This window comes from Carassius carassius, chromosome 13, assembly GCF_963082965.1.
Source record: "Carassius carassius chromosome 13, fCarCar2.1, whole genome shotgun sequence".
NCBI lineage: Eukaryota > Metazoa > Chordata > Actinopteri > Cypriniformes > Cyprinidae > Carassius > Carassius carassius.
In genome coordinates this window covers 24,857,991-24,884,670 of record NC_081767.1, presented here as the reverse complement: position 1 = coordinate 24,884,670, position 26,680 = coordinate 24,857,991, and the positions used below count along the sequence as shown (strand labels likewise).

The window sequence follows — 26,680 nt, the reverse complement described above, 5'->3', positions numbered from 1 at the left end:
GCTCCAAAATGTATGTAAAATGTATGTTTTCTGGAGGTTGGGCTCTCCAGTGGACCTAAACCATGTTGTGATTTTCCCAGCATGGTTTTCATAGCAAGGCATGGAATTAGATGAGCAATGAAATCGGGATTTGATTCCAAAAACGGCAATAAAAGATTCTTTGTTATCTCAAACACTCTCCAGTTTCAAAAAAGCATCTCGACAGCATTAAAACACTCCCTTAGTTCGAACCGAAGGACGCACGGAGGACCCATTTCTCAAAAAACACAGGGAATGGGTTTTGTTGGCCAGCCCACACGGTCAGTGCTCAGTTGACCCGACTGAATGTTTTGCCTGAGTGTTATTTACTGAGCTTGTGTTAGCCTTATGTACAAACCCATTACACTTATTTCTAATCAGCTTACAGCTTAGTAGTGATGAACATTGATTGTGTCTCTGGTGTGTTGACATATTACTGATATTTGGAGTTGTATTAACAGTCTAGCTCGTGATGTCCTCCTGCTGCATCCTGTGGTACACAGGTTTAACCAAGATTGTACTAGCAAAATCTCACTTTAGTAAAAGGTCAATTTGAATCTGAGTTACCAAGCTTTATTAAAGAGAATTTTTTTTTCTTAATGAATATTCACACTATTTGACCAGTGGTACTTTTCATGCAAAACATAAGCAAAAAACAGCCAAATACACTCCCTATTTTCTCTCTCTCGCACATAATTACACATGCACACTTACAGATTTTAATCATGAACTCCAAAAACTAACTCTGTGAAGATTTCCTGTTGATTTGTCATTTGTGCTAACTGATAAATGGAGAGAATAAGGGTTTTATATAGTGGTTCGGTATGGATTGTCTCACGTTCTCTTACAACAGCTGCAGCTCCACTATTTGGATTTTATTGTCTAGCTTTTTTTTTTAATCAGAGTACAATATAACACTCAGCCTTGTATTTGTTATTTGATCTTACTTTCTATCTTGCAGCTAATGCTTGCTGCTATTCTGCCTTAAACCAATGTTTTTATTAGCTGTATGATTTAATAAATATCTAATAAATAACATTTGATTATCTAATGTTTTTTTGTTTTTTTTTTATAACTCAAGTGATTTTTAAATGTTGCTCATTAGATATAAAAGTTAGAAGCAATAATTTAGTTCTCTTTGTTAAAATGAGAGCGTAAAACAATTACAGAGCTTTGCAAAGATAATTGCGCTGGAAATCTGCTGGGTACTTTTAGGTGATTTAACAATGAGTCACAAGCTCAGTTCTACTCGAGCTGAAAATGTTTATGAGAGATTCAGGGGGGTTCATTTAGAAAAGCACTAAACTGCAACCTTAATTTAATAATTTGTAACAAAGAATTGATTGGAATTAGCAATTTATATAAGATTGACCGTGTGGACATTAAATGATGAGTTAAGAGCTCCATCTGGTGGCCGAACCATATCTACACAGCTGAACGAATCATACTGTACTCGATTGTACTGTCATGGGTTTTGTTTTTGTGGCAATACCTTGTTTTTGTTTGTTTGTTTGTTTTTTTATTCCTTTGCAGTATCGCAAAAAATAAAAAAAACTATCTTAATCGGTAAATATTCACTACCATGGTATATTTTGAAATATATTATTTGAAATCATCACTGTTCTGATCTCTGTGACCTGGTGATGGGGTTGCTTTTCAACCCAGTGATGGGGCAAGGTGTCAAATTGTTGTATAGGATGTTATTTAACCACAAAACACAGATTGCAATAACATACTATCAAATTAGCCATGATTCACTGGCTAAAAATCACTAAGCTTTGGAAATTACAGATTGCACTTTAATGCGGTAATGTTTTCTGGAAGTCTCTCATGAATTTTGGAGTGAGTTTAGTATTGTTGTGGTTGTTTTTTCCCTGTGAGAGCATTTAAAGTACCATTAAATTGTTTGGGGTCAGTTAGATAAAATACTTTTATTAATCAAGAATGCATTAAATTGATCAAAATTGACAGTAAATTTTTTTTAATTTTTACAAAAGAATTGTATTTTAAATAGATGCTTGTGGCTCAGTGTTAGAGCATTGTGTTAGCAGCGCAAAAGGTTGTGGGTTCAATTCCCAGGAAACACATACTGGTTTAAAAAAAAAAAGATCATGTGACCCTGAAGACTGGAGTAATGACTGTTAAAAATTCAGCTTCACCATCACAGGAATAAACTGCACCTTAAGACAAATTCAAATAGAAAATTTTAAATTGTAATCATATTCACAATTTTTATGTTTTACTGCATTTTCTTTATAAAAGAAAAATCGATGATGTGAGAAATTGTAAGAACACCAAACTTATAAATGTAGTGATGGTCTTTGCAGATATGCTGTAATTGATCATGTGATTTAAATCACTGAGAGAAACATATTTCTTTTTAAGCTGATCAGTGCAATAGTTCAACACCTGGAGCAATATCTTGCTGTGGTTAGTGTTATGAGTCACTTTAAATCTACTTAACTGAATCACCTTCTTTAAACTAAACAATAAAATATCCTTAAAACAGTCACTGATTTGATGCTTCTGTTTCTGATGGTATTTTTAACAGGATACCTTCATAAATTATCTAGCTAAGCCCATACATAATATACTGAAGCCATCTGCTGTAGCTACCAGTCTACTGACAAATACACAATTAGAGCCTTTCTGTGGTTGGCTGTGTGAAATAATTTGACAGTTTTGCTACCAATCACGTCCAGAGTGCAGCCCAATCTCTGGCACTTCATTTCAATGAGGGTATACTGACAGTGTAATTTGCATAACTGTCTTTATGCTATCTATTAGAGTGCTAGAGTCAAGTTCTTTCCCTCTTTTTATTCACATAAGAGTGCAGAGAGCACTGGAAATGACTGGGAAAGGGATAGGGAAATGTTAGATATGAATTCACTTTACTCTATTATGGGACCACAGCTCAGTATGTTGGAGCATGTGTTGATCACCAGGCCACAGCTCGCGTTTAAGCTAAATTTAAACTAAAGACTGTCACAGTTCCCTCTTAACTTATTCTGAGATCATCACATAATGGTAAATACTATAACAAGTCTGACCCCCTTGTTGACAATGAAGATGAAAGTTAACGAAGATGTGGCATGAATCACGGTCGATTATTGTAGATAATCTTCAAACATTAGAGCGTAATTAGCAGTTTGATCACAAAGGAAATGATTTCCAGTCTGTTTGGTTCCAAAACATTCTGAAAAGTGACATTACATTACAGTACAGTATCTTCAGCATGTTCTGAATGCAACAGATGTTTATCATCTCCATGTAACCCTAATTATAGGCTAAAATATGTTAAATGGAGCTTGGTATTTTTACATATTACTGTGTCTGTCTTTTGGTATATGGTTATGGGTGTAGGCAATGTGACACTGCGCAGGGTGAACAGCAGTGGTACAGAGATGGAGAGAGAAATTAACTGCTGATTCAGGCCTCTAGAGACTACAGAGCTGTCAACCTGTCAAATCACGCACAACTGTCACTACAGCCCTGTTCACTTACTAGTATAGCTGCTATAGTCTAAACTAGTGTTCTAGCTTAAAGTATTTGTATGTATTTTCGATGCTTCAAAATATTCTAACTGACCCTGTAATGTCACATGGACTACTTTGATGATGTTTTTCTTACCTTTCTGGACATGGACAGTATACCGTACACACAGTTTCAATGGAGAGACTGAGAGCTCTCGGACTAAATCTAAAATATCTTAAACTGTGTTCCGAAGATAGATGGAGGTCTTACTGGCTTGGAAGGACATGGGGGGTGAGTCATTAATGACATAATTTTGATTTTTGGGTGAACTATCCCTTTAAGTCCGCATAGTTGTGCATGCTGATCCCCTCCAGGCCTTTAGATGGCCCCCTTGTGCCTCCTCTGTGACACCTCTTGCACATGCAGGATGGGCAGATGTGCATTGTGTTGCTGAGACAGAGATGAAAGTGAAGATGTTAATTAAGTGAAAGATGTGAGATCTTTTCTAGATGTGCAGTTGAATGTGCACTTACAGTATGTCTTGACGTTCTTGTTAGCTGCTTGTACAGCATTTTTTTTTTTTTTTTATGTGTGGGTGTGGCCCAGACTTCTGGAAAAGTCGTTACAGATATTGTAATACCTCATTAAACTGACTTTAATGGTAAATCAGATTGGGCAAATTATGTCTTAATTAAAATTCAAGATGACTGTAAGGATGAGTGTGGGGTAATTAGCTTAATTTCAGAACAACTGAAGTTAATTGGAGGTACTTAGAAGTATAGATGTGAAGGTTTACATGTATCTGTGTTCCCATATTGAGGACAAATCATAAATAAGATTGAGTCAAACTGAGGCTTTAGTTTAAGTTTCCTGTTACTCAGATGTTTTTCCTGAAAAAAGAATTGAGTATGACCTCAACCTTTTCTTATCAAGTTCTTCCAAGAACAAATTATTTATTTATTTATAATTATTTATATTCATTAATTCATTCTGAAACACTTAAGGGAACACACATTAAGAGTTTTCCCTCAAAAAATGTCTAATTTGCTGCTTATTAATAATCATTAATGGGGTTGTAAGGTTTATATATGGGTAGGGATCTAAAATATGGTCATCCTGAAAAAGGCATTAATGTGTGCTTTATAGGAATTGGTGAGAATTGGTTTTTAAAATAAAGTGTTACGCTTTATCCCAACAAATGTTTTTGTTTGTCTCTGCTTTTACAGTATATCCTATAAGAAATTTTAGGAGGAACATCTGAGACAAGGTTATAAGACTCCATTCTGGTATTTATGACCCGCTTAAGTTTTTCTCAATGTTTATACTGTTTCTCTCAGAAAAATTCTTCAAATTGTGGAAATAAACTTCAATTCACATTGGCTTCAAGTGTCCTGAACTACAAAAGCGTATAACCTCTGAGCAATTTAATTTCCCTTTGGGTTTGTGTTTGTGTGGGCATATTCTAGAGAGCAAAAGACAGAAAACAAATGGCCTGTGAGTCAGGAGAATCAATCTGGGTTTACAAGAAATATCAGTGAGTGGTAGCCTACATCTCAGTAGCGTTACAGGAAGTATAATTACACTTATAGCATCCCTGCTGTACGTTAGCCTATGCTCTGATTGCCACTCTAATCAGTGACTGATTAAGTCCTCTGTTCAAAGCTCCAGGTCTGTGTGAGACACTGGCCTTGCTGTACTCTCTCCTGGGCCCCTCGGGGCCTCTCTGATTGGGTTTTAATTTGCTGGTCAGGGGTTGGCACTGGTGCTTTATTAGCTCAGCGATGGGTTGAGTTATGTACAGCGTTGCTTTTTGCTATTGATCGTTTTTTTCCACAACAAGGTCATTGTAAGGAGAGACAAGGGAATGGATTAATCAACAACCAAGAATGCCACCACTGCATCAAGATTTACCTGCAGACATTAAACATTTCCATCAAATTTGCTGTTTAAGTGCCAAAGTTTGCTGGCCATTGCTTCACTAATGGCATCAGGGAGGAGCTGTACACGTGTTCAATGCGTCAATAAGAACTGGTGGCCGAATTCATGCCATTATTAATATTAATAATCTTGAAAAATAAGTGCATTAAATATTGTGAACACCAGAACCATTTAATTGACATTTATATATATATATATATATATATATATATATTGTCAGAAAAAAACAGCTTATTTTCTGTTTGATTCTGGGAGGTCTGAAGACCATGTGTTTAACATTAAAGAAAATATAGCTGCATTGCAAATGATACATTTTATGATTCATATGATACAAAATATTGATGATATGTCTGAGAGATTGGGTGTTTGATGATGGAGACTCTTGCCCTGGAGCTCTTTCTCTTATCTGTGTGGTCTCAGCCAGAGATTGAACCAGCTCTAATCCAAGTTCACTTACTACCCGGGTTTGACCATACAGCCATACATATCATGTCACTAGAATGATCTGATGAGCTCATGGTCTGAGATCTCCCAAGGCCTGATAGGAATTTACAATGTGTGTTTGAGAAAGAGCGAGCTGACGGGCACAAATGGATGTCTTTTGTAATACAGCGTGTCAATTTAAAGGTGTGTGAGAGAAAGTTTGTGTCATGTTAAAATCCTTTGCTCAGTGAGGGAAGAAAGACAGATGATGCTCCCTGAGTGAGGTGACAACACATTTCTCCTGTCATCCTTCTCTCATCTCATCACCTTCTCCCCTCAGTGCTCTTCTTCTCAGCAGAATGCACAGATGCCCTCCACCTGGGTCGCCAAGGTCCCGAATGCGCCTCCCTCTGCTTTCTCTTGCTCTTCTTCACTGTTCTATTTCCCTTATATTTCCTCATTTCTCCTCACTCATACATCCCAATTAGCCGCACGTTTGCATCTCTTTTCTCCTGGGCCATATCTGTTTGCAATTGACGTTCTCTCTGCTTCCCCGATTCTTTCCAAAGTGATCCTTCATGATCTTTCATACAGACGATTTAAGGAAAACTCACTGTGCCTCTTAAAGAGTGCAAAAATAGGAATTATTATGTGTATAGGTCACAAACATATTTAGAATGTGGTTTTATATTGAAGATAAAGAAAATGAAGATTCTGTCATCATTTATTCACCCCCGTTTTACCCCAAAACTGTAAGGCTTTTTTATGTGGAACACACACATACAAATTGAATAAAGAAATAAAAAGGAGAGAGTAGTTATAATTTACTTATTAAAGTGCTTTGTAATAAGACAGTTTTGGTTTCATATTACAGGGACATTTAAGCAAGATGTTTGCATTCAAAAATAAAGATATGGACACTTTTTGATTTTAAACAAAAAGTTGCATTATAAACATGAAATGGAAAGTGATTGGTGCCACTTATTAATACAAAACCTTTCTGAGAATTTCACCAAGTGAACTGTCTAACAGCATGCTAATTAAAACACCACTGCTAAAAATCATTGTCCAGCAACTAGTCATCCATTTTGGCCTATCCCTCAGGCCTTTGAGTATCTGATTTTTTTTCTGTTTTTCTGAGACCTGAAACAGTTGTAGCAGGCTTGATGTGTGATGTTGACCGAGTGGCTGGAGGGTAGATGTGATGCGAGATCACTGACAGAGGACAGTATGATGTAGTGCTGAACCGCTGCTTCACTATTGCAATACACAAGCATTGAGGCTACATGGACCTAGTGACAGCAAGTGAATGTGATTGAGTGAGAAAGTGTGACTATATACTCATCATGTGATGATAAACACACTACAGCAGTAGTGGCCCATTAGAGACCACATGACATAAAAATGAAAGCCTATTGGCTACTTCAAAAATGCCTAAGCCCTACAATATATTGAAATGACTAATCCAAACTTCTTGTTTCAACAGAAAATGTCAATGGAGGAAAGAAAACTTTGCTTGTTAAGCATAGGTGGAATTTTCAAACCCATTATGCAATTAATGCTGGTTTTGTCCACTAGATGGCAACAATTAAACAAAATGGCTAATGTTTTCGTGGCTTCCTTACTAGAGTGGCTCCAACTCAATATGCATTCATTTGTCCATCGTTTATCCATCCAATCATTCATTTAGCTTTATTTTTGCCCTTTTTCTTTTATTCAGTTGTCATTCATGTCTGTTCATTTGCTTATCCATTTCACTATCATTTGAGTTTATTATGCCTTGTTCTCTGAGTGACTCAATGCAGGTGGTGGTGTGTGTGTGTGTGTGTGTGTGTGCGTGTGTGAGTGAGAGAGAGAGAGAGAGATATCTGTGGGCTATTCTGACAGCCGTGCTGAAGGCCTGTCATTAGTGACCTTTCTCCAGCTGTATGGAGTTGCTCCTCGTTCAACTAGCAGGAGGCCGTTCTGTTTTTTTGTTCTCTCACCAGAAAGAAAGAGAGAGAGAGAGGTGGTGAAGTATTACAAAAAAAGTGAACGAGAGATTATTGAGAGTCTGAATTATGGTTTAGGTGCAAGAGAAACCAGCAGACAGAAAATTGAAACCAAGACATGGAAAGAGTTTAGGGAAGTGTTTTAGTGTTGATGACTCTCTTGCTCCCATCCAGTAGCTGGATTTTACATCCCTAATTTGCTGGATACATATACTGTGGATATCAAACATATGAGTTTGTTTGTGTGAGCTTGTTTAGCAGCCAGATATAGGACTTGAGGATGCGTCATGTAATTTGTCTGAGATTTCCTCTACCACATACAGCAAGCCTATATCCAGACAGCCTCTAAAATCAGTATGTTCTTTTTCTTTTTTTTAATGTTTTTTTAAACAATGTCTCTTATGCTCACCAAGGTTGCATTTATTTGATCAAAAATAGAGTGAAAGCAACATTATGAAATATTATAGCTATTTAAAATACCTTTTTTTATTTGAATGTATTTTAAAATGTTATTTATTCCTGAGATGGCAAAGCTGGATTTTCTCCAGCGGCTGTTACTCCAGTTTTTAGCGTCACATTATTGCTCAGAAATCATTCTATTATGCTGATTTGGTGCTCAAGAAACAGTTCTTATTATTACAGTTGAAAATGGTTTTGTTGTGGAATAATTTTGTTGAAACCATATACCTTTCTCAGGATTCGTTGCTAAATATAAAAAGTACAGCTTTTTGTTTGAAATCGAAATATTTTTGTAACAATTGTCTACTTTTGTTGTACCGAAAAGAGCTTTATGGATATTCAGCATGGATGGATATTTTAGTTTTAAATGTTTATGAGCTAAAGCAACAATGTCCTATTTACTCTCATATGAATCTCCTCTGCATGTCTAAAGCCAGCCTGTTTTTTCCTCTCTGCCTTTTAAAGAACACTTTTCTGTTACCATGACATCACATCTCTTTCCTGCCTCTTCATCTCTATCTTTTCCATCCCGTTTTCTCCTTTAACTCATCTGCTGTTTTGCTTTTCTCCTCAGATTTGTCCTGTTGGCCCCTGCATAGCTGGCTATAGAGGTGTGGAAGTGTGCATCTCTCTACATACCCACATTTTTAAACTGTCTCTGTATTTGGCTGTGACGCACACTCTTGTTCTCTCTTTAAATGAGTGTAAAGAGTGCACTTTAGGCAGACCTCTCTCAGCGTGATGTTAACATGGTCAAGTTCACTCGTATCTTTGCATACATTTAGATTCATTAGGACGTATGAACCAGACAGCTTTTTATCTTCAAAATCATATAAGGTACATTTTAACACTCTCAGAATGCAAATTGCTACCTGAGCAATACTTCTTTCACCAGCCTCATTTTAGAATGCATATGTACATAATGTTCCTTTCCTGGAATGGAAGACGAGAATGAATTTGTACATGGGTATATGAGGATTTCAATTTTTTTAATCCAGGGGATTTAGTGGTTTTTCAAACTTTATTATTATTATATTATAATATTGTTTGTATTATGGTATTTTTAGGGCTGTTAAAGGTAGCTTTAACTTAAAAGAATAGCTAAGATTAACATTAATTCTTCATAATACTATGAGTTGCCATCCACTTTTATTTAGCAAGTATTAATCAAATTGATCAAAAGTGACAGTAAAATGTTTTCAGTGCTGATAATAAAACTAAATGTTTCTTGAGCACCAAATCAGCATTTTGGAATTATCCCTGACTGTTCATATGACACTGAAGATTTGGTTTAATGGCTGCTAAAAATTCAGCTTTTTTCATTAAAGGATTAAATGAAATTTTTAAATGTATTGAAATATAAAAAAGTTATTCAAATTGTAATACAATTTTGCAATTTTACTGTTTTTATTGTGTTTTTGATCAAATAAATGGAGCCTTTCGTGTTATGCTCTAAATAAATAGAGCATAAGAGACTCAGAAACACTAAAAAATAATAAAACCTTACTGACCCCAATCTTTTGAATAGTTCATGTTAGCATAAGGTGAAATAGTGTTTACAAGATATTTCATTTCTGTAATTTAAAGTTTTTAAGAGTGAAACTGAATATTTTATAGGAAGAAAATGGAAGGCAGGTTTTTATACAAGGAATGTTTGGATCTCAAAAAGTGGCCATTACAAACTAGAATGGAGAAAAATTAGCTTGGTGACAATCTTTGACTGACATTTGATTGATACTTTAAAGAATTTATTATGCTTGTCAGCCAAAGTACCCATCCAATCTAGCTCTCCCACTAGAATCATGTCTCTCATGAATTCAGTCAAGTGTACACAGCACAGTACTTGCTCACATTTGTATCCACCAGGAATGAATATAGAGCTTGAGATGAAAGTACCTCATTTTGACTCGAGCCCTAAGCAACCATTGCCCCAACCAAGTGATTCATCAGACAGAATCTGATGAGTATGCATGACTGCATTTGAGTTTTAGCCATTTTGCAGTTAAATGTGTGGCATATACACACAGATATTGGGAGAGAGATTGTAAGATGCTCATCAGGCTGAGTGACAAGCGTATGTGTGTCCGTGACACTGGCAGTGTTATTATCGAGGGACCGGAAGTGAAGATTGTTCCGTTTCCCATCAGCAGTGGCCCAAGTATCGATCTTTTCTGTCAACATACCACTCCTATACGCTGTTTACTGAGGATACACATAGTGCAGACTTTATTTGCATGCTACAGGGGCTGTCAAGTGTTTACAGTATTTACACTAACAGTCTGTTGTGTCTCAAACGTGAGACACACATCTCACACACTGTATTAGATAGTAAGAAGGCTATCTATTAGCGTTAGTGTTCTTAAACTTAAAGGAATAGATTTCCCCAAAAATAAAATTAATCAGAACAGCTTTGGAGAAATTGTTGTTGTTTTTTTTATGTCAGTAGCTCAGCAAGGGATCCTTTGCAGTAGATGGGTGCCATAGGGAGTACAAACACCTAAGAAAAAAACATCACAATCCACAAGTAATCCACACAAGTCCCCTATCCATGATATTGTTTTCTGTGGTGAAAAAGTTGCCTGGTTTGAATTGAGAGAGAAACATGAATAGAGTAAGCACCATTTACAAGCAAAAACAGTTGTATACATTTTGTGTGTGTGTGTGTGTGTGTGTGTGTGTGTGTGTGTGTATTTTGATCTAAGAGGACAATAGTGGATAAACTTTTTCACTGCATTATTAAGGTTTATGGATTAATTTTATTTTTATTTTGGTTGTAAACAGCTGTTTAAATTTAAAACGCCTTAATGATGGATTTCTAACAGGCAGCTTTTCACTTCATAAGACATTAACAGCTAGACTAAAGTCATGTGGATCACTTGAGGATTATTGTGATGTTTTTATCAGGTGTGTGAAAACTCATTCTGAAAGCATCCATTTGTGAGCAAGTTATTTAATGCTAACTTTTTCCAAATCTGTTGAAGATTGATCATCTGCAGCCTGAGGGTGAGTGTATTCTCAGGTAATTTGGCTGAACTATTCAAGAAATATATGATGTAAACCCTGGGATATTCAGTTCTTCAGCCCCATTGTTTTAGCTGCAGGAAAAAAATAATAAAAATAAAACCCATTAATACAACACTGATTGATTAAACTTGCCCAGACACAAGCCCTTTACTATACTAGTCCATTTCACATTTTTTTATAGCTTTTTATCTGGAATTATTAAAATATAATTTAACGACATTTTTGCTTTCAACACATTTTTTTGTCAACATACTCTGATAGCCTTAAAGGACATTACTGGAGAAATAATTTTCTTTTTTTAATATTTTTTTTTGGTGCCAGTGTTACAGAAACTATTTACTAGCAGGAGTTAACTGGGTCACATTAACCAGCAAACCCTCAACCTCTTAGTGCTCACACATATTGCAATCATAGATTCACAGAATCCAAGTCACTACCCTCACCCACTTAAAATAGACATGCTCCTACCTAATTATCATAATCACATTCTTAATCTATCTCTTCATTATACAATCCAGTTATTTTACACCTCTCACTTATTGTCATAAAAAAAAATCAGTATCTACTTTCCTAGGTATATCCAACTAGCTCTTTCTCACCATATCTTTTTCTACATGCTTCTGACTCATTTTCTAGTATGAAAACAAGTTGACATGTTCATTCAGTAGTATGAGATATTCCTATGATAGAAAATTATATAAAATAGATCAAACGTGAGAGTAAAATGTGCCTATCTTAGTGCATGATGTTGTCTTATATATATTCTGCTTATGGTTTTATATGTAGTATCCTATTCTAGGCCTGTCTGCTTTGGTTCATTGCAGATACTACATCTAATATCTGTATTTGTCACTTCCATGCTGTTGAATGACTAAATAATATAATCTCCAACATGTCAAAAACTTGAATAAGTTCAAAACTAACAATGACTCAAAATTTACATAGAGAACAGTATAAAACCGGGAACTGTTGGTTATTTCAAATTTAATCAGGCTGGTGACCTATTGAGTTACAATATCTTTAATTTCTGAAACTGCTTCACACAGGCTGTTATAACACTGCTTGTTATGGACTCACACTGTGACTACTACACATCCAAGTAAAATATGATTATGCTGGTTACAGAAATACAGGTAGAACCCAGTCACATGATAAAACATGGTTGCATGGATGATCACCCAGGCCCGTGGTTCAAGCCCTAGAGAACCCCCACCACTGCACATTTTTATGTCTCTCTTATCTAACACATGTATTTGAGGTCTACAAGTCTTTACTATCTTCTTTAGAAGAAGAAAGGCATTACTGTTTTTTTGGAACAACATGAAGTTGAGCAAATGATGACAAAATGCAAACTTTTGGTTAAACTATACCTTTAAATCTGTGTGTTGTGCCTGAAAAGGGCCCTTTTTGCTTTTCATACTTGAAACGGTTAACCCTGTGGTTAAATGAAATCCTGGGTTAGATTGTTTCACTGCTCATAATTTACCTGGAGTAAAGAATAAATCCTGCGTTTTCATATGCTGACGTTTCACACTACATTCCTAAACACTGGTTTAATGTTTTTGTTTGCTTATTTGCGGAGTCCGTGTTACTAATTGGACGAACGCAGCATGCGACCTGTTTACATAACGGCTCTACCATTGTGCATACTCGTATTATAAAATGCCTTCCGGTATCATCCGCTTCCAGGTATTTTTAGCTGTACAAAACAGCTCATTTTGCTGTCTGATGCTGCAGACTGGTGTTTCTTGCCATATTATTTTAACGTATTGTCTTAATTACAAACACTGGTTTGTGGCACAGACAGTTTTATAGTTTACTGCACTATGTCATTCCCGTTATTTCTCTACAGCGGCTAATGAATCGTGAAGTCTCACACATTCACAGAAAAAACTTTATTTGTATTATGGGTAAATACCATATCCACAAAACTAGATAAGTTAAATTTAAACCCAGCTGCAAAATAGTTGCTTGTGTTCTATTATTATTGTCATCACTTCACTCTCCTAAAAATAAAAAGCTCTAAAGACATCACTTATTATAGAATGGTTTTTAAGTAAATTGTACATTTTATTTCTTCTTTCTTTTGCTCTCTCCCCTGTATTCCATTTTTGTTCTGTACTATTTGTTTATTTTATATTAAATTATATTCATGCAATTAAAAAAAAAAACATTCACAGAAAACAGCTTACTTCAGGAATGAAAAATAAGGTGGATTCCATGAAGTTTGAGACTATGAATATACTTTTGGACTATAAATGTAAGAGTGAGTCTTTTCTTCACTCCAAATAATGCATTTTCAGTCACCATTGGGCATGTTAACCCTCAATGCTGAAACTTTTTCTGTGACTCTCCAAATATGAGGCATCTTGCCAAAGACCATCTTGGCTTGTTAGGTTTTATTTTTAAATATGGTTCTTTTTTGTCTTTTTTTTTTTTTTTTGGTCTTTCAATAACATCTTTAGGTCTTGGATATGGCTTTTGAGCGTCTATGCAGCTGTCTGGAGTCTCTGCTAGCACCATAACAGAGGTAAATACTCCTCATATTACATGACTTGCTGTTTGCACATAGCGTCTCTTCCTCTTTTTTTCCCCCAGTCCCTAACTTTTTCTCTCTCAGGAGCATCTTCTTTCTCTCCCACTTTAGTTTCCTTCTCTCCCCTATCCTCCATCTGCCTCCTATCAGGCTGTCTCTCTTTATTACAGACCGCCTGCGTCTCTCACCTTGTCCCCTGAAAACCCTGCATCGCGAATTAGACCCAGAGAGAGACAGAGTGAGTGAACAACTGAACCGATAGAGGACCGAGAAAGCGGCCAAAACCAGCGAAAGTGATGACAGGTTATTTTTCACCAGCCCTCCCTAGACAGCGCAACGCTGTTTTCTCTTCTCCTCTGACACATGGAAGATTTAATCTAGCCATCTCTTGGCGGCCCTTCCGCTCCTGTAACCCAATGAAAGCCATGATTACACACGTTACAGGCAGAGGGGGTCTGGAGGCCTCTGCGCCAAAAAAATGGCCAGAGCAGCAGATTCCCCGGGCTCTGCAGGGTAATTCAGAGTGCATGTGGGTGCACATGTGCGGACTTGCCTGTATGTAAAACATTGTCTTTATTGTTATGGAGGTTAATTGTTTGTGCACCAGGTGGGAGACATCTTAAACCATAACTGCTGCTTTATATGATTATTCAATAGCTTCCCTCCTCATCTAAATCTCTCCTCTGTTCTTCCCATCCTCTTCTGAAGGAGACACGCTTTGAATAATATTACATGCAGTAGGGCACAAGCATAGGCTTCTATTTTTATATGCAATGTCATATAAGTCAGAACAAGTTTATGGTGCTGTATACTAAAAATTAAACCATGTGGATTTCCTTAAGAGACTCTTTAACCTGATGTATAATTGCTGTGACATATCAAAATATGGCACCAATCTTTCTATTCATGCAGTTACTTCTCAGATACAACATTTGTTGGAGATTTTTAAAGTGATTCAGTGGTTTCTTCAGTTTTGCCCTCAAGGAGTCTTGAGACTGTCTCTTTAAGAGTCAAGTGAGTCCTATATCACTCACTGCATGCAATATTTATTCTATTCCACTGCAAGGCCTTAATGGTTATTTTCTCAGCCAGCTGAGTGCACCATAACTCCAGCGCAAAGCAGCAGGGAACATGGAAATCGGAGGGGTATTTTATGTTTAAATAAGATTGTCTAATCTGAGAATGCATTTGGATAAAAGCCTCTCATACACTCAAGATGCCATGACTATGCAGATTTATGTATGAAAACTATGATTAACGTGACTGAACATTTCAATCATTTAACCTTATTGTCAATGGCTCAGAGAGCAAAGCATTCTTTTTTAAGTGTTTAGTTTAGATTGATTAGGATTGTATCATCTGTATACCAGGGTTGTGCAAAATTTAGAACAGAATCCTCTCTCATTTTTTCTGCCCAAGCCCATAAATTTGGACTATAAGCAGTCAGAGTTTACTGCTTTTCTAGGTAGTTATATGAATTTCAATTCATTGTATTTGTACTTTATATTCGAAATTGAATTGCAATTCTGTATTTTGTTTGCTACCAAAATTCAAAATCAAATTGGAATTTAAGAAACATTCTGAAGGGTAAACAACCATACACACATTTCCCTTGCTGACACACTATTGTACACCTTCCCAGTTGTCCTTGTATGTTCCTGTTGGAGTGGACTGGGGCCAAACTCTTTTAAAATCATATTATTGAATCGCCTCCAGGACAGAAACTATATTTCTGGCGAGCCACCAACCGGCCGCCAATAACAGACTAATGTGATTTGTCAAATTGCATTTACAACACTTTACATTCTTGATTGGATTACTCCCAGCAAAAAAATTGGTTGCAGTCCTCTCCTAATCAAGTTAATCATCACTTCCACCTCAAAATGAGTAAAATGAAAAGAGAACAAGGTTCATTAAATATACAGTGTGCCAACCTCAAGTTTAAATATGATTAGTATCAATCTTTCATTTCAGAGAGGGAAACAAGCTTGGAGCAATATTGGTTATGCCTCCCAATCCTGTTTGGAATTGAAATCAGTTAAGCTCGGAGGATTATTTGCATTCAACTGAATCTGTATTTAGTTACAGAACTGCGAAGCCAAGGCACCTCTGTGAAAAGCTTGCTTTTTAGTTCTCCATAAACAAACAATAACTAAAGAATGCTTGGAGTTATGGAGGCTCTCAGGGAAAACATGTCATTTGCAAGGTGATAAATATTTTAGTGTGCTAATTACTTTGGTTGTTAACTCCTTCTTTTGAGGTGTTTGCATGCTAATTGTTCTTTAATGACTGTGTACCGGGTAGTCTTACTCTGCTGGGAGGGATATATACTTACTTTGATTTTCTTTTTCTCATCATTTAGACATGCATTTTGTTATTATGTTCTAGAGGTGTTTTCCCACACTAGCAGCCAGGCATTTCGAGCCAGCTGGCACCAGCACACACACAGTTACGCTTAACATGTCACTGACACACCTCTCTCCCTCTCTCTCTGTATTTCTTTATTTACACCATTCACACTTCATGATGCGGGGCTGAGGGGCAACTGAATGATGCAACGAGACCTGCGGGATGCGGAGTGTGACCGGACATTCCTCACAGGGAATCTGTCACAAGACAACATCTGTCCTGATGCTCCACTAACCTGGCTTTTATTGTTCATCTACAGCATCAGGTGACTGTCATGTCTGTCTGTCTGTCTGTCCGTCCATCTGCCATCCATCCTACAGTACATGATCTCTAAATGACGTGCATTAAGTTTACGAATGTGCTCCTAGCCTTACAATGATTATTTAAGTTACATATGGTTTCCAAAATGTGTTTTTGTTTGTTTAAATAGATATAATGCCACATAAAGATTCTTAAGAGAATGTTTCATTTGTAATTATTATCAAACTCAAAAATAAAAAATGAGAAGGAACAATTTACACAAAAGCAGAAACAAAAACATAAAAAAAAAAAAAAAAAAAAAAAAAAATTGAGATTTTGAACAGAATCCAAGAATATATATACTATATAAAAATCTTTGCCTTCATCCTTTTCATCCAACTAATCTCTGTCATTTTGACACAATTTTATGAGGTTTTAGAGTTTTGGTTTGGTATAAATTCAAAGTCATTAGAGGTGTACTGAATTGAATGTATAACTGCATTTTTTAACGTTCATCGTGTTGATTTTTACTTTTTGGGCATTTATGGCAGAAATTAAACTCTTCAATTTTAGTAATAATAAAAAAAAAGAATTATGCACCACTGCAGTCTCGTGTGTTGCTGTCCTCACTAAAGCTGTGCCTACAGCTCATCATCTCTTCTGTAGAACATTTCTTTTGAGAATAGGTGAATAGGTGACTTGCTGACTCCAGACCAGCATGCTGTCCACTCCTGTTGAGATACAACGGTGAAATACTGTTTATTCTCTTTGCTTTCACTATAACAGCAGGTGTCCATACAATGGCGTGCACACAAAAATATCTTTGTTTTTATTAATTTTCATTTTATTTTATTTTATTAATTAAATCATCAATTAACCAGCTTCAGGTCTGACAACCAAAGAACAGTTTCCCTTCATAGGATGGCATCTAATTTAATGAAGTCTTCAGCTCAACTCACGTATTCTCATACATGCTTTGTTGTTGCTGTTTCTTTCAAATGTCAAGTTCGTCCTCTGTTCTTGTTTAGCTCACAATGTCCCTTTTCTTGCTAAAACCTGCTCAGTGATCTCATTTATTAAATGTCATGTTGGAACTGCGCTGGTGCAGAATGATTGCTATCAGAAAAATGAGTCGCACGGGCCTCAGACGCCCCATCCCATCAACATGTTCAAACTCTGGGTGAAAATTTTTGAGCAACAGCATATGCTCCCTAAATTTTGTGGCGTAAATATCCTAAGCATGTATTCATTATCATTTTTTTAATGAGGAAAATGTGTAAAAGATTGGAGGAGTTCTATTATGTGAGAATATTACATTCAGCTGAAACATTTTTATATTGATTGAATTAACAACTTCTATAGTTGTGACGTTCGCGAACGAACCGATTCTTTTGAACGGCTCATAAACATGAACGATGGGAGCCGAGTCGCGGCTGGAGGGGAGCCGTTCTTTCTGTCGTTCTTTTTTCCTATGCGTATTTCACACAGATGCACACAAATGAGCTCCTCCGCGAGACAGAACAGTTATAGGGGGAGGGGCGCACCCAGCGCAGGCCAACCCTTTATAGCGTGATGATATTAGTTATTAGTTGTGCATGTTCATTGCAGCCCACTTTGTTATTGTTCATTGACTTGAAGGGGCTGATGTCCTATTTGCAAAGTTTACAATAGTAATAGTATGTAGTATGTAGACATTTCCATTTTATTTATTCTAATTTTATCTACTTTAAATATTTTTTGTTTTCTATCAAAATGTTCTTGTGTGATAACAATGTTCTTGTGTGAAAGTGTTTGTAGTAAAAGCTGTTTTGCACAGAAATTCATTGCAGCCGGCTTTGTTTTTGATGTTTATTTGAGTAGGTATTGTATGAATAACATAAGTCAACGTAGCTTTACACACACACACACACACACACACACACACACTCTTTGTACTAAAGGTAAATCCAAAATAGTGATGTCACTGTCTAAGCAGAGGGATTTGTGCAACCCTATGAAATATAGTCCACACATGACAAATGAGGTAATAATCAATATTTCAGAATAATTCTAACTCAGATATTGGTGTGTGATATCTGAGTTTTAATTATTTGGCTACAAATCTCACCTCATCATTCCTCCCAGTGATTATTTCCAGGATAAACTGAGATGCCCCCAAGCTGGCTTCTTAAAACTGACTAAATATTTTTGAAAGGAACGGATCGCGAAGATCCGGATCCCCTCAAAGAGCCATAAATCCCATCACTAACAACTTCCAATATAACTATAGTGTTTTACATTTCTTTAAAATTATTTTAAATTCACAATATAAAGTTCTCATCCATGGTTGCCAGAACTTCACTGCAAAATCAATGTTTTAAATATTATGGGAGGCATTCTCCATGTGTATTTTACACTCACAACTATGTCATTAACTGATGGTAACATACCAACTTACTGTAGGCTACTTGAACTATTAAATTCTGCTTTGTGGAATATAACAGATTGTACTGGCTTTTTTTTATTTACGAACTATAGCCAAAAATACATACAGGCCTAGACAGCACAGTGTTATAAAATACAATTTAGAATAAATAACAAACAACTAAGTTTAAAATAAAAAAGTAACACCCTTATGAAGTAAATAAAATATATGTTACTAAAATGTGAAAGAACTTGCAGGAACGTCTTTACTATTTTCTTTCAGGAATATGTTTTTTACTTTTTTAAAAGATTTCTAGAAGCAAAACATAGTTTTCAGATTGTAAAGGTACATGCTATTTTTGTTGAATGTTAATAAAAATGTTGATGAAAATAAATAGTAGTTCATTCACGTCCAACCTCCCTCCCCACCCCCACAATGAAATTACACTTATAGTCTATCAGATCTAATATATACTCTTTCATTTACATTTTATAAGGTAACCAATTAACACCTGTCTACTGTAGCATTTTTATTCCTGTTAAAAATATTTTGTTTCACAATAGTCCTCCCTGCTTAAAGTTGGCTTGTCCATCTAGAAGAATGTCTAATCATCACTGATTTCGTGAAGTGTCCTTATCTGAGCAATAGGAGTCCGATAGTGAGCAAAAACAACTTCGTGAACTTCTTCCATCCGGCGTTCTTGAAGACAACCTCCGCTGTGCTTCCGCTCGCTCACAATCCATTTATCTTGAGTAATAGTTTAACAGGGCACGGAAGAACAAACTGCGTCCTTGTGTCCGGTAGAAAGATGACAAAATAACGCGCCCCCATTTCCCGAAGATCTGGTAGTCATCCCCTTCTGTCTGCTGAGAAGAGTCCACCTGTAAGAAACTTCTTTTGAGGGGTGGGACCCCACCGGCGCTGTCACGAGAAGAGGCGGTCCGTGCACTGGCTTGGAAAAGGATTGGAAAAGTAAAGCCCGTCTCCTTCGCTGATTGGGGGCCCGGAGGGGAGGGCGGGAGGATTGCGCTCGCGAGCCTTTGTGTTTCACTTCTAATATCTCACATATCAATAATTGAGCGCGCGAGTAGACGGACCCCACGCGCTATGTATTCTACTGCGCGCGAGCTCTGTAAGGGCCTTGTTCCGCTTAAAGTCGGCTCTTCCATTTACGGACTGAGACGGGAACGAGAGGGAAAACTCTTGTAGTTTTAACTTGAACTGTTTGGAAGGACTTCGTTTTACATTGAGGACAGGTTTGGGATTTGAGCGCGCTGTTGTCTGTGGGAGAAGACTGCTGTTAGGTGCGGAGTGAAGTTGGCATGATGCTGACGTTGGTGCTAGGCGCAGTGTGGTTCTTGTGTCATGTATACGCACAGAACGAGACCGAACCCATCGTACTGGAGGGGAAATGCTTGGTCGTGTGCGACTCAAATCCCACTTCTGATCCCACTGGGACGGCTCTTGGGATATCGGTGCGCTCGGGAAGCGCCAAAGTGGCTTTTTCCGTGGTGAGGAACACGAACCACGAGCCGTCGGAGATGAGCAATCGAACAATGGTGATCTACTTTGATCAGGTAAATTTTCACTGTGGGAATGGGCACTTCTTTTGTTTCATTACTTTTTACCCGTTCGCCGTTGAATTGCGGGAGGATTTTTATGTCACCGTTGCAAATACAAACTAGATCACAAAATCTAAGAAATATCACAGCAATCAAACATTTAACTAATATGTGTAGTCTGGGGAGGCGTCATATTCCCTTTCACTTCCTTAAATGTCAATTACAGGCTAATGGCTTTCTATTATATCTAATAGCCTTGAACTTCTTTGTCGTGTCATAAAACTCTCCTCCATCTCCTCTTTTATATATAATGAATCACGAAATGCTTTAAACGGTTTGCTGCTCTATACCAGCAAGTTCCCATTGTAAAACTTCAAGTTAGAGCCAATACGTTTTTAAGAGACATCACGAACTGTAGCCTGTTATTTGACTTGCTGTCTGATGTCTGCATCCTCTTTAGGTACTTGTGAACGTTGGTAGAAGTTTCGATGAGGAAAGGAGCAATTTCTTCGCCCCGCGCAAAGGGATATATAGTTTTAATTTCCACGTAGTGAAAGTGTATAATCGTCAAACGATCCAGGTAAGTGCAGACACCTTTGTGTTCACCTGTCTCTGGAGTGTTCTGTGGTGCGTGTGGGACAGTAAAGTGTGTGGGAAAATGTGAAATTTTCAGTTGTATAGACAGGAATGCTTTCGTTTATTTTCTCAATTAGCACAAGATTAACAACCAGCCTAAAATTTGGCTCGTAGACAAGACTGGCGCGTGTTCAGGACCATGGACAGAGAACGCGCGTGACAGATTCGCCTCCTGTTTTTAGTTAAAATCTGCACAGCACACACACACACACACATCACATTTCCCTATTCATTACTGAAATGTACTGACTTATTAAAGACAATGAGTTGGGAGTTGTGTATACGACACACACAAACAAATATAAGATGAGACGATACATATATTGAAACCAAAGCTCTAATACAACTATGATAATTTAATAAGGACACAATAAAGGAGAAAACATGTGAACAGTCTTGCATTGAAAGACCTATTTAGTTTTTATGTTGATGTTGTTTTTTACGGTGCTCACAGAAATTACAAAAATAAATTTGTACCTTATAGGTTTATTTTTACCTTTTTATCAGATGCAACGATTTTGCCAAAATCAGGTCAGTAGCAAAGGAGGAGCTTATGGGCTATTAGATTATGCTGTGAATTAGGTGTGAAAGGTCAGACTTTTTAAGACAGAATGGTGTTTTCAATTGTTTTGTTTTAAAATAAAAGTATTGTTATAATAATGCTTAGTAAATTCATGTTTCCAGACCAAACAGAAAATGTTTTTGTAATTTGAATGCATATTATCTTGCACAGATCTATCATTGATTTAATGTTTGTTTTTGTATAGTCCTTTGTTTTAATCTGTTCAGTACCACTTTTTTTGTGAAAAGAAAAAAAAAGTTGTTTTCAACTCCTTCCATATTTTTGGCAAGAGTTACACAGCTGACAATGTGTGAAATATTTTGTTTATCTGACAGGATAAATATTTCCTTTGTTGTTCTAGTTACATTCACACTTGGTACTTCAAAGAAAACATGAATTCCACTCTGTTGATCTGAGCGGGAGGAGCAGGCCTCTCTATTAGCATGCACAACATATGACACACACACACACACACACACACACACACACACACACACACACACACACACACACACACACACACACACACACACAGAGTGATCTGAAAGGCTCCATGGATAATCAAGCAACACACATACCTATATGGATCCCAATCAATTGTTTGGAAGTAAGACCGCATGCATTGACTGTACATATATTTTATCTATTTTATTGCAGTTTCTTTCAGCCTAAAAACCTCTGGTCATATCCCTATAATCAATTTTATATTCTCTCACAGAGTAATGTACTTCAATACCCAAAGGACAAGTACATCTGACAACACTGGTGACTGATGGGCAAAAGCTTTTTAAATTGTGGTCTGGTTTAGGTGTCACAATCAAGTGATCACATTCTGTATTTAAAATTCTAGTCAGTTGTTTTCATTATAAGTTAATTGCGTCATAAAACTCACACACATGATTTAGTTAACACCTATTTTGTTGGCTTTGGGGATACTGACACAGACTGAGGAGTCTAATTGTCACAGAAAGTTCTTATACAAAGCTTAAAGCAACAATTTTCAATAGACAAAGCAGCAGACAGCTGCATTTGAATATCGATTACTGCCCATATTTTGTGGAGCACAATTCTCTATGAACCCACAGATGTGACAGACGGTAATTAAGAAAATTACTCTCTGACCTAAAATAATGCCCTTGTGAATAGATATGACAAAGGAGGAGGAAAAATATTTTGTCGTCTCGCTCGTGTCCAACCATTATGTATGACTGAGACAGGCAAAGGGACTGAGAGAGAGAGAGAGAAAGAGAAGGGGGTTGTCCTCCATCACTTCACTGCGTCATTTGGACAGGAAGCTGTCTGTCGGTTCAGTTGAATGCAGCACTAAATTGTGTGTTAAGATCCGTTCACATTATCTCACATCTTGTTTTTGAGTTTTTCCATACAATGGTTCATTTGTATGTTTTACATGTATTTGAAGAATGAGGATGTAATTAGAATCACAAGGCCTTTTTGACAGGTTAAAGTCAGGCGGAAAAACGATATAGAGTGTCACGTGTGAAAAAGTGCATTGAGTCATGACTCCTCATGAGGGTTTGTTATTGGTGAGCCTTTTGTGGCTTTTTATCTCTGTATAAGAGTGGTTTATCATTGTGTAACAGGGTTTTTGCATATTGATAATGATTGCATCTGATTTTGTGTATCTGATCGTCATGCACAACATTCAAAGGTGCCTTTCCAATAATCACAAGCTTATTCCTCCCTGAGAGCTCTTAGCAGTATCATTTTCGCCCTTCTTCTGGCTCTGTCTGAGAATGGCTGGCAAAGAAAAACGGACACAAATAAAGCAATGTGCCATTTTCATTTCCCCTGGCAAAGACCCATAAATGCTTTGATCAACATTTATGATTTTGTGGGGAGCTATCTACTATATTATCAAGGGACTTGTCAGCGAGCAAAAGAAAGGGAACAAACATGTATAGATTATGCATGTTATTGTTGGTTAGATTAAAACAGGCTTTTATTTGTCCCATTGGTGTTTTGTATGTGTGTTTTATTCAGCCAGGCAATACCTGTTTAGTAATTTATATGCTCAATTGTTCAAGAAAAATCACTTTTCAGTTTCTTTAAGCAAAATTAGACAGAAAAAAGAAAGTACGTCCTTTCGCACCAGTGGGATTCGACCAGCTAATTTATATGCTTCCATGTTACAGGTGAGCCTGATGCACAATGGCTGGCCAGTGATCTCCGCCTTCGCCGGTGATCAGGACGTCACACGCGAAGCGGCCAGTAATGGTGTTCTGATTCAAATGGAGAAAGGTGACCGTGCCTACCTCAAGCTGGAGCGAGGCAACCTGATGGGCGGCTGGAAGTACTCCACCTTCTCTGGCTTTCTGGTCTTCCCTCTGTAGAGGGGCAAGCCACAGAGGGACTATTGCTCTTTAGCTTGACAGCTTGTGGGGGACAGGAGGGATATGAAGGCAGATGAGAGATAGAATGATAGTGAGAATGTAAAGAAAACATATAGGAAGACAACATTTAGTGTGGCAGGCTCTCAGTCGCACTTACTTTGCTCTGCTGCTTGACTACAGTTCTGGACAGCCAAAACTTTTTTTATTATCCTTATGATAATTGAAATAATATGGAAAGAAAGCACACCGTGGATCGTAGCCCTTCCCACCTCCCTCTTACTCATCCCATCAAAGTCCACCCTCTTCATCTTGTCTTCATCTGCTTTAAGGATTCCCCTTCAATAGTCCAGACCCCCATTTCACACAGGTCACATCCTTGTATATTCTCTCCATACGTACATACTGTGTCAAATGTCATTGTCATTCCACTCAGTCCAGTCGCCCCTTCTTTTCTAGCTTCCTCCAGCTCACCCTTTCTTGTCTCTGAGAGGGTGTCTTTGCTCTGTCATGACTGAAGGATCTCTGAATCTCCACAAAAAGACTGCATACTGGGTATATACATATATAAATAAATAAAAAAAGTTTCTATATGATTATGATATACTCAATGCCTAATTGAATCTGGTCGACTCTGTATTTCTGTATTTCAGTGTTAAAACTTAGTGATTGTGAGTGGATTTTCAGGCTGCTGTCCAACTACAAATGCTTCTTGTTTTTGTTTTCGGTCAAAAAATGTGGCTAAGATGAACTATATCAGAAATACTATAAAGTAAAATGTTTTACTATCATTGATTGTAAGATATATGTGAATATTTAACAGAGAAAATCCTCCCTTTTAATCAATTAACATCAATTGTTTTTTTTTCCTTTGGTTCAATAAAAATTAAATGGTACTTTCTTAATCTGATTCTGTGACTTTGAAATTTTAAGATTGTCGCTTACAGGTTTTACAGAGCTACAAACACAAATCATTTCACTAAAGTGACTTCTGACAAAGCTCTCTCTCTCTCTGTGTGTGTGTGTGTGTGAGTGCCACAGAGACACAATGACACACTCTCAGTGTGTCTTATTGTGCTCTCTCATGATGTAGATATGCTTGGCTGGTCTCTCTCTCCCTGTCTCTGTCTCTTTCTCTCTCTACCAGGTGACTGGGGCCTCTCTCTGCTGCACTCAAGGCTCTAATGAGCTCCTGGGGGGAAATTAGTGCTTGCATAATAAGCAAACCCCACTGTTTACACAAAAATCATGTTGCGTGTTCGTCTTTCCTACTCTTTTTTTTCATATTTACCTTTGCTTTGTCCTTGAGTCAATTCATACCATGAAAGGGATTTTAATCCATGTGACTTCATTTGATGACAGTCTCCATCATCCCACATTTATTTATATTAGTGACTAACCAAGTCCAGCAAGAAGAGAAGCTCAGACATAATCACAGAAAAAATTCTTACAAAATGCTTTTATTCAGATAATATCAAATGTTATTGCTATACAGTGATAGCTTTGGAAGCTTTGTCAAATGCTTCCATACATAGTAATGCATATTAATCAATATTCAAGTCCATTGTATAAGATATTAAAGATCAGTAAATATATATATATATAAAAGTTTTTTTTTTCTTTTTTGACAATTTGGTTTGCAATCTCCTCCTCTTATGGGCTTGGCTATAATTTTTTTGAGATTATGGACCAACGTAATTTCCATTTACTTAAGTATTTGTAAGTGTTTGGTCCAGAGGTTTCTTGGCTTTTTGTCAGTCTTTTATTAATATATATATTTATATATATATATATATATATATATATATATATAGGATATAAGGATATAAATTCCTATAGTGCGAATAAAACTACTGTACGTATGCTTACTCTAATTGTGAGAATGATTTTTCAGTTAATTGCAGTATTGCCTTAATCACTTGTAAATGTAAGCAGGCAGGTTTAAATCTAACACACTGTAGGCTGTATAATAATATATTAATTCTGTGAAAAGTTGTATTTTTATAGAATTCTTTTTAAATATAACTCACAAGATAAGTGAAGGCCTTGATAACGGAATAAATGAGTTGTGTAATCTGTATCTTTCTTCTCTGTCAGACACAAAATTACTCTTTACTGAGTCTTGGCAAAGGACAACGTCTTTCTGTCCAATGTTTGCAAACCTCGCCAATTTCAAAATATAGCTCCCAAAACCATGCCCAGTGACAAGCAATTAGAGGACGGCTTAGTGGTAGTTATTTCTTTAAATGCTAAGGCAAAAAGAGAGGTGAGAGAGAGAGAGCAGCAATTAAAAGGGAAAGTGGTGGGACACTGCAGATTGAATTTTAAATGTCATACGAGGAACCATATTAGTAATGTTTACTTTAACTGATGTTTACTTTAACTGTGATTCTCGAACAGGAGTAGAGTAATTATAATGGCCTCTGAAATTAAATGAACTGCTTTCTGAATTTGATTTGTGCTTTAGAAGCGAGTGACAGAGTTGTTGACATCATTTTATCTGCTTTATCAGGGTTATTTGCTCACATCACACCAACTCTTATAATTGCGCAGCATCATCAACATCTGCTGAAGGTGGCTTGGGTTATGAGAGCTTGATGCTGTGCAGGGTATTTTGCTTCTAATTTGATATTACTGTGTTATTTATCCAGAGAAG

At 36.9% G+C, this 26,680-nt stretch overlaps 1 protein-coding gene and 1 long non-coding RNA gene across 2 annotated transcripts; both read left to right on the top strand.

Moving 5' to 3' along the window:
* The first annotated feature begins 4,691 nt into the window (after nt 1-4,691).
* LOC132155687 (uncharacterized) lies at nt 4,692-14,487 on the top strand. Its single transcript, XR_009437338.1, has 3 exons — nt 4,692-4,778; nt 13,793-13,857; nt 14,034-14,487. It is a non-coding gene; the product is annotated as an uncharacterized LOC132155687 (long non-coding RNA).
* A 5,268-nt stretch (nt 14,488-19,755) lies between these two features.
* LOC132156180 (cerebellin-1-like) lies at nt 19,756-24,934 on the top strand. The gene is made up of 3 exons (XM_059565072.1): nt 19,756-20,493; nt 20,939-21,058; nt 23,830-24,934. Exons 1-3 carry the CDS (start codon nt 20,239-20,241, stop codon nt 24,025-24,027), a joined length of 573 nt encoding a protein of 190 aa, XP_059421055.1. The 5' UTR covers nt 19,756-20,238; the 3' UTR covers nt 24,028-24,934.
* Nucleotides 24,935-26,680: the final 1,746 nt, after the last annotated feature.